Source organism: Simochromis diagramma, unplaced genomic scaffold (genome assembly GCF_900408965.1).
Source record: "Simochromis diagramma unplaced genomic scaffold, fSimDia1.1 OVJJ01000463.1, whole genome shotgun sequence".
Classification (NCBI taxonomy): domain Eukaryota; kingdom Metazoa; phylum Chordata; class Actinopteri; order Cichliformes; family Cichlidae; genus Simochromis; species Simochromis diagramma.
In genome coordinates, this window is record NW_024386941.1 from 6,509,101 (window position 1) to 6,518,664 (window position 9,564).

Genomic DNA, 9,564 nt, shown 5'->3' on the forward strand with positions numbered 1-9,564 from the left:
CTAATTTTACAGCAGACTCTTTATTATACTTAGAAACATGCAACAGCTCCCTCTTCTGGGCAAACATAAAAAATGACAAGAGAACAAGTGAGAATGTTTTCAATTTGTTGCTCACTGAAGCCAAGAGTAATTTTTGGAACCTGCTTTATTAAATCCTTTAAGAGGTCTCAAGCCTGTGACTTTGGAGCCACATGTGGGCACATGTGGCCCCCTCCAGGGGTGAGTGGTCAGTTTGGCTAAACGACCTAAATGATGTTAGCAAGTTGGTGTTTTTTCTTTTATATTTTTGTTATACAAACAATGAGTTTAATTCAAAATTTAATACAAAAATGACCTAATCTTAGGCATCCATAGAAATAAGGAATGAAGAAAATCGTTCCTTATTTCTTTCTTTCTTTCTTTCTTATTAATCTATTTATTTATATCTTTAGAGCTACATAAACTTGGCCTATACATCCTTCTTTTCCATCTATTAGGATGTGTAATGAGAAAAAAGCAAACAAATTTCATTATTGTAGTTACATGATTTCATAAATGCGAGAAAAATTGTAGTATTCCAGTAAAAATGCAAAAATAATCCAAACCAAATCAAAAATAAAACCTACTAATCATACATAGCCCTCTGCAGAGTAGTGGGGTGTGGTTGATATGCTGATTTATACTGAATAGACTGCACCAACTCCCTGAACCTGCTTTACACCTCCATGTAGATTTTTCTGATTAATAATTATTAAAAATGGTTCTTTTGTTAGTTAAGAAAACAAGATTCTGTCACATATCACCAACAGTCAACCTGGTCCCTGGGTCCAGATTTGTTTTTGATAATTTCGTGATAACAAGAAGGAGATGTCTACCAACATTTCTTACTTCAGTTTCATGTTTATTTGTCAAGTTATGCTCTATTTCTTATTGGGAAAGAATCTATGTTAGGGCTAGCTTTATCTCTGGTAAAGATTTCATCTAAAACTGTCTGTGGCTTTTCTTTAGCTGCTAGCAAACAGATAAACAGACAAACTAATCATATAATCTTTTGGAAGCAAGTAACAGAACCTGAATCATTTAACTCAAAATAATCAAAGATGTTAATTGGAAAGCCTGCTTGGCTCATAATGTAAGAACAAAATGATCCAAAAGAACAAAAATAATAAAGAGGGCATATGAGAACAAATGACTGTCTGAATGAAAACTGACTTTTGAAAAGCCTAACTAACAACTGAAGAGGACAAAAAGCAGTGAGTGCACATGTTCGCTGGTTCTTCTTTTAATCATCAACATTAAAACACAGATTTTGTCTCTCAGCAGTAAAACTGAAACATAATTGGGCACCAGTTTAGCTCATCTGGTTGAGCTGCAAACCCAAATGCTGAGGTTTGAGTCCATCCGAGACCATTTTTTGCATTTCACCCTCTCTCTCGCTTCATTCCTGTTTACTTTCTACACTGTCCTGTCAAATAAAGGTGAGACAAAATAAATCAGATGGGGAATAATGGGAAAATGAGGGCTGAGTAAGCTAAAGTAATGAATAGTGGCAGTTAATACATAAAGAAAGATAATATTCTTCAGTCTTTACAGAAAAGCATTTCTCAAAGTCCAAAACATACACAAACAAAAAAAACAAAAACTGAACAAAATTAATGAAGTGAATAAAATCAACAACACCTGAAGCTACTCAGCCTCAACTTCCTCAGATACAACTTTCAGTTATTCAAACAACATAGCGCCAGTTAATGGTTGGAAGAGTAAACAACAGCAATGGCTCAGATGTGTTTTCAGTTTCTGCCTTACCATTTTTCAACAAACACACAGATGATTGATAATCTCTGCTGGAGGAGATTATCACCTGCTGACTTGGCCACAGGTGAAGAAAGGAAGTGTCGACTTTCAGTGATGAAAACTGGGTCATGTCAGGAGGAGGAGGAGCAATAAGACGAAACAAGAAAACAAGGCTACTTCCTTAATTGAGCAAGGCTTGATAGTTTAAGGAAGCAGAGCCACATATACACTATACACTCTACACTGTACACAACCAGCCACACTGAACTATTCACACTCACACTGATAAAGGGCTTTGTTCTCCAACCAGAACCATTGTTTTATTTAAAAAAAATAATAAGTTGCAACACTTCAGAAGAAAACCAGAGCAACCAGATAAAACCCACCAGTACCTCTGGCGAGGCCTATGAGACGAGGACCAATGCAAAAGAAAGTATATAAAAGAAAATAAATATTACGAACAGAGCTACAGTTAAACGTATCTATGTGTCATTAAGAAATATTTTTTTAAAAAGGTCTGTTTTCTCTACTTTTGTACTTCTCCTTTCAAGTATATTTGGAAGCATTTTTGCTTTTCAAATATCTGCATTAAAACTAAAGTTATTTCATCTTGTGCTCCTGTTGCTTTGCACACAGTGCAGTTTGGCAGTGCTGAACTAATGAATCTATCTACTTGCTTCAAAGAGGATTACTGTTCCTTGTGCTTAGCTTAGTTACCTCACATTAGGTTGAGGCTAAGGAGAGGTCTGCTGTCTACAGTGGCCATCTGTCTGCCAGGTGGACAGTCGAGCACTCACTTTGCTGTAAATGGAGACAAGGCTCGAGTTGGATGTTTTGATATACCCAGATGAAGTAAGGATCGCTACTCCGGAGGATCTCAGGGACTGGGAGCTGGAAACTGCGAGCCAGGTGTCCATACCCACCGTCCGGCTCTTTGTTGCACTTTACCCGTACAACCCGGCTGCCATGTCTCCAAACCACGAGACAGCTGCAGAAGAGCTGCCCTTTGTGCCAGGCCAGATCATCAAGGTAAGATTAAGTGTAATTTCATGCACTCTGTACATTGCTACACCGAAGCGCTTCTCTGTGTTTGAGTTGCGTTTCATCTCTTCATCAGTTCAAAATGTTCTTTGAAAGAACCTATAGTGTTTCCTGTTTGTGCTGGAGTCACGACAGTTAAATGTGTAAGAAGACAATAGGTTTTTTTTCTACATTTCCTGTCACCTTTTTCATCTGATTGATGTGATTTACCGCCTTTTTTCTCTGAATTTGTCTGCTGCTGCATCACATAAATACAGACAAATACATGTATGCAATAAATACACTCTTTTATTCAGAAACCAAGCCTAAAGTTATAAAAGTAACTGCTGGTGCTGGTTTTTTTTAGGTTACTGGAGACAAAGACGCAGATGGGTTTTATCATGGTGAGTCTGGCGGGCTTTCTGGCTATGTGCCGAGTAATATGGTGGCTGAGATCCCAGTGGATGATGAGTATCTGAAGCATCTACTCATGCAGCAGGGATTCCTCCCCGTGGACCACACAGGTATTAGCCTGTTTACTGTAACACGCTGGCAAAACAGTGTTGCTGGGGTAACTGAAGTATAATTGAAAAACAATTATTGTGGCATAATTTGGAACGAGGCCGTTCAGAGATGATCTGTGAGAGGATGTTTGCAATGAGCTCCTCCCTACAGGAAGTTTACAACAGCTATTAGGACAAATAACAGTGAATAAAATTATCACGCACGTCGCTTAGAAATGTGAATGCAAAATTTACTGATTGTAAAAATATGACACTACCACTGTCACTGCGTGGAGTTTTTGTTTATCTCCTATGTTAGCATGAAAGCTTCATTGGGACGTTTGCTTTTTGTACTGCAGGCATGTCTCTAACACCAGACCTGAGCGATGTCACCAGTATCCCTGACAGTGGGGCTGTTAGACGAATGGTAGCCTTATTTGACTATGATCCATGGGAAAACTCACCCAACATGGACAGTGAAGTAAGCACCGTGAAGTAACATTACCATATATTATATATTTAAAATATGAAGATTAATCTACTGTTTAAGTCTACTGTTAATCTACTGTTTTACACAAACTGGTTTTGACTTTCTCTGTCTTATAGGCTGAACTCGGCTTTCGTTCGGGAGATATCATATATGTTTTAGGTGACATGGATCAAGATGGGTTTTACTATGTAAGCATCATCCTTGCACTTACAATACAGTGACTGGTGTTTAGTTTTCATACTGATGTCTGTACAGAAGCTAAACTTTCATTTCAACTTCAGGGAGATCTTCATGGACAACGAGGTTTGGTTCCATCAAACTTTCTTCAGCTGTTTCCCTGGGATTAGAAGAAAATGCACGCTAAGCTGTTTGCTACAAATGCCAAGTCACAGACGCAGTGAGAAACCAGGAGTTTCTATGTAAAATATGGCTAAAAGGACACTTCATATATCAAAAAATAGTTTATTTTATTTTTATATTCTACTAACTGCATCCGTTTTAGACTGAAAGTAAGCAGCTAATGAACCCCCTGTTAGTATCAATAAGAATGCTCAAAACTAAAAAGAGTTCAGACCTTTGTTTAAATGTTTCTTTATTGAAATAACAGATACTTACAAACCCTCTGATGCAAAAAAACAAACAAAAAAAAAAAAACAAGAACAACAAAAAAACAGAATATTTACAATAATGCATATTTTGAAAATTACAGGTAAAATACTAAATGTTTTGTCTGGCAATTTCTGCTTTAGGTGCTTTCACAAAAACACAAGAACTGACTTGCTAAATAAATTACCTGATGGGAATGGATAAATTATTTTAGCCTTAATAATACACAATTTACAGATTTCTTTCTCCCCAGTGTTTTGATATAGCATTTCCATTTTTTGCCTTATGCCCTGTGTATATATTTTCTATCACTGGCTTATTTCATATAAGTTATTTAAAAAAAAAAAAAAACTTTTTGAATTTTGCAGCAATTTTTTGTAAAAATAAAGAGACTCTTGTTATAACTGAAAATATTTTTAATCATGTAACAAATGTAAGAGCTGTAGTTAAACTGAAAATAAACTGTCCTAATTCTTACTTTCCTTACCTGATTTTTCTTTTTAACAATGGACCAAAAATTGACATTCAGTTCTTTTCTTGTCTGGTGAATACATTTGTTGTAATAAAAAGAAATACAAAATTTATTAGATAAAATAACAAAGAAGTTCAGCAGGTTTTCAAATGTTCACATAGTTGGTCTGGTTTCTTCTTTTACTTTCCTCTGCAGCAAACAGTATACTCATCCATAAAGTAGGAAACACTACACTGTGTAGTAAAGTTTAGTAGTGCTTTCTACTTTATGGGTGACAACACTGTACATCAAGTAGCTTCTGGTCGATCCACCGCAAATACTGAAAACTGAAGGTTAATCAAAGGCAAGGCTTCACAAACACACGATCAAAATCCACGTTATCATTCTTTATAAAAAGAAAGAAAAACATTCAAAAGACTTGAAATTTTGCTAAAAATTAGGCTGAAATGAAGTAGTAACGTCTTAGTATGTTAGTGTGTTTAAAAAACGTTGATCATCAGATTTTCAAGTTGTCATCAGGGTCTTACCAGCGTTTGGAGTCCAAGGAAGAAAGAAAACCCAGAAGTGAGCGTGATCTTTTTATTAACCCTGTCTGAGCCACGTGGTTTACACAGGAAAAGCCCCAACAGTTTCTCACACACACACAAAAAAAATACATGCATGCAAGTATATGCAGATGTGCACACACACATGTACACCCACAAAGACACACGTACGCACACACACCACACAGTGGTTGAAATAGTATTTGTACATTTCCTTAAAATAAAGCAGGAATTATTAGTTGTATTAACAGCTTTTTGTAGAGATTTTTTAAATTTGATGTGTATGTAATCTTATGAAGCTGTAGCTGCTGTTAGTCCAACTACCTCGTACACACCTAAACATGTACTTGTACTATACTTCATATTTCTTTTTTGTGTTCACACTAAGTAAAAATATCAGATCAATCTACTTTCACAACCTAAAAGTACCTCTGAATTTAACGTCGTTTATCTTAGGAGGTCTAATTTAAGTGTTTATTTGCACATCTGCACACACAGACACAACCACAAGCGCGCACACACACATGCACATATGCAAATTCAGAGTGTACACCCAGGTCCTGGCCGACTGCACCGCTGCTGCCAAGCGTGATCTCAACCCTTTTAAGGACATACTTTTACGAGGTGGCAACTGCTTTTAAAACAAAAGTCAGTCTCTGAAGCAGATAGATATTGATCTTGATAATAATTTATGTGGATGTGTACCAATGATCTCGTAGCTCTTTGCCAATGCAGCACTAAGGATTGACTGAAATAGCAATGTAATGATAAAAGATCAAAGTGAGTCAAAGTAGACTTATTGATTGAGGGAGCTCACTTTGGAGATGCTGAAGCTCTTAAAGGTTTATGTTAGCAAAGGGAGAGCGGTGCTCCTCAGCACGGTCCTCAAAAGTCAGACATTACTGTCTTGCAAGTCTAAAACATTGTGTATAAATTACAGGAAGCACTTTGTATCTCATTTATAATTCTGAGAACTCATTCACGCCTGCATGTTTGTGACAAGGTGTGGGTGGGGGATGGTGGTGCAAGGCTCTTCCCCTATCCCAGCAGCAAATGTGCAATATGCTTGCAACAACAGAAACTTTGCAAACAGAATAGAGATGGGCCTGTGTCCTCTGTTGTCACGACAACCCAAACCTCAGAGTCACACCAAGTGAAATAAGAGGAAGTGGGGGATGGGTGGCGTGCACAAACCGAGAAAAGATGTCCTCGTTAGAAGAAAACGGAGCCAGAAACAAGCAGAAAGAGAGTAATGGAGAAGATCATCAAAATGCAACACCAGACAATAAGTTTCTTTTTATGCAAGTCATCAAATATTAAGCCAGCCAGCATACACATACACACTCACACATACAGATACACACACACACACACATAGGTTGTACATTTGTGAAGGCTGAAAAAAACAGCAGTGAGTCTTTGCAGCAGGCCAGCATGACTGTGCATCTCTCTGATTATCTCAGCACTGTTGCACCAAAGGCTGTCCTTGCATCAGCCATCTATCCCTGTGCAACATGGGATTATATCCTAAGTGAGTCCTTAAAGTACTTAGGGTGATATAGATAGCGTCAAGGGGCCAAAAACGAGCACAGCATCTAATGACACCGGTAGGTATTATCCTCCCAGCAGGGCTTTAATTAAATTATGTTTTACCTTTGACCATTGAGCTCATGAGAGAATAAATTGAATTTAGGCAGCTGTAAATAAAATATAAACAACTCAGAAGGCATTAGAATGAGCAACAGGGCGGCAGATATAATCTGAATCTGTCAAGAAAAGTTCACCTTTCCTGTTTCTCTCTCATTTTAGGCGTCTAGATTTCTTATTATCATCACTGTTGGTTTGGTTCCATCCCCAAGGATGGAAGAAATTAACTGTCCAAGAATCCTCTTGCACTTTCTTAAACTCAGTATGTGCCTTGTGTTGCTGCTGCTGCTAGTCATGCACCTGATCAGTGCTGCCATACAGTCAAGAGATTTTGATGAGAAAAAAATTTCAGTCACTTTCATGTACTTGCTCTGTATTTAGTTATTCAGTATCTCAAAAGAAAAAAAGAAACAAGGATTTAGGACTACACAGATCAATGAAATAACATCTTATTCAATTCAGTTGTATATATCTAGCACCAAATCACAGCAACAGTTGCCTCAAGGCACTTTGTACTGTAGGGGAAAAGGCCCTACAATAATACAAAGAAAACAGAGAAAATCCTAAAAGTTAAATGCCCCCCTGTGAGCAAGACAAGAGGTGTATGAACACATAGTGAGTGAAAAAGGTGAATGAAGAAGGAACATTCAGTGCATCATGGAAATCCCCCTGCAGCCTAGACCTATTGCACTGTAACTAAGGGAGAATTCAGGGTCACCTGATCCAGCCCTGAGACAGGATGTTTCTAATTTTAGAGATATTGCGCAAATAGAAGAAAACACACACATATATATTAAAACGTAGTTTAATATGTGCATTGAAGGACATATCCTGGTCAAAAATGACAGGATATGTGTTACTGGCTTAACAGTGTTATTGGAGGCCAAGGAATACCATCCAGTGTAAAAATCTGGTTAGATACCATATTTCAGTTTTAGCTGAATTCAGAAGCAAAACATTAGAGGTAATCCAGGTCTTTATGTCCTAAAGACATTCCTGCAGTTTAAGTTGGTGTGTGTGTGATATGGCTTCATGGATGGATAAAGTTGGGTTTCATCTGCATAGCAGTGAAATGTATGCTATACCTTCTAATGATAATGGCTAAGAAAAGCATGTTTAATGAATACAGAATTGGTCCTAGCACAGAACTCTGCAGAAATCCATAATTAACTTAAGTGTGTGAAGAGGACACTCCATTTAGACCTATTAGATCTATTAGATAGATCTGATTCAAACCACTGCAGTACAAGTACCTTGTACCTTCAATATCTAAAGCTGATGGTTTGGGGAAAGTAATCACTGAAGTTAACCCAGAAAGGTTAATTTGGGGTAAAAAGAGTAGAAATAGTAAAATTATTAATATGATAATCTGCCTCTGTGGAAGTAGCCCTCAGGTAGCTAGTCTGCACTGTGTTAGCACAAGTATTAGACAAGATGTCAGTGGATGAATTATACCCTTAATCTTAGTTACAGCACTTTCAGAAAGACTTCCACTGCTGTGTAATCCATCATTGTAAATGTAAATGCTATTAGGAAATGATCAGACAAAAGAGGGTTTTCAAAAAAAGAATTTAAATGTTTAGTTTCTAACAAGAAACACTAGAGTGTGATTAAAAAGGCAATTGAGTCTAATAATAGACTAAATGCTATCTTGAGGCTAATATTTTTAGTATCTACAATAATTGCTTTATCTGAGCTGAGCACTAAATCAGATAAAAAGTCTGAGAAATCAGACAGAAACCAGCCGGGTGAACAACAGATAATAACAAATAAGACTTATGAGTTTTCCAACTAGGAACAAGGGTAAGCATCAGACTTTCAAATGAATTAAACCCCATCTGGGTCTTTGGTTGATTAACAATCTGGAGTGGGAGACTGTAACTCTAGTTACTGGTCCCAATTCTGGATAGTCACATTTTAAAAACTTTCCCATGTGTGGGACTAATAAATGTTTATCTTATCTCTTATCTTATTCTGGGCAGTTTAATGAATTTTGCCAGATTTCTACAAATGAGAGGTGCTGGGATGGATGCCATCTCTCCTAACAAGTTTCTCAATTATCTATAAAGCCCACATCACTCAGACAGCGAGCAATTTAAGGGAAACATGTGGCTAAATATGTCACTCCTGATCTGATTGGAGAGGGGACCAGAGAAAACTAGACAAGCCAGCAGTGTTATGGTTACAATCAGAGGCGGAGCCAGACATTTGAAACACCCGGGGCTTAGCCCAAAAGGGTAGTATGCATGTGGGAATTTTTTTTTTTTTTTTTGGGGGGGGGAGGTAGAAATGACTGAAAGATTAATTGGCTCTGTTTTGAGTTTTGTTCAAAAAAGAATGACTTCATATAGGGAAAAATATATATCACATGTGCAGGACACCTTAAACTAGTTTTTTAATTAAGCAGCAAGGCAGAACAAAATCGGGGCTGTATCAAGACACAGGGACTAAACCCCAATTCAACCACACCCAGAACTGATCCGGAATTAAAACAGGACTACAACAGTT

At 37.4% G+C, this 9,564-nt stretch overlaps 1 protein-coding gene across 1 annotated transcript; it reads left to right on the top strand.

The window, feature by feature from the left end:
* Positions 1-1,284: 1,284 nt before the first annotated feature.
* On the top strand, positions 1,285-4,769 carry si:ch211-105f12.2 (RIMS-binding protein 2-like). The gene is made up of 5 exons (XM_040037810.1): positions 1,285-2,802; positions 3,161-3,317; positions 3,656-3,777; positions 3,903-3,974; positions 4,068-4,769. Exons 1-5 carry the CDS (start codon positions 2,581-2,583, stop codon positions 4,131-4,133), a joined length of 639 nt encoding a protein of 212 aa, XP_039893744.1. The 5' UTR covers positions 1,285-2,580; the 3' UTR covers positions 4,134-4,769.
* The last annotated feature ends 4,795 nt before the right edge of the window (positions 4,770-9,564 follow it).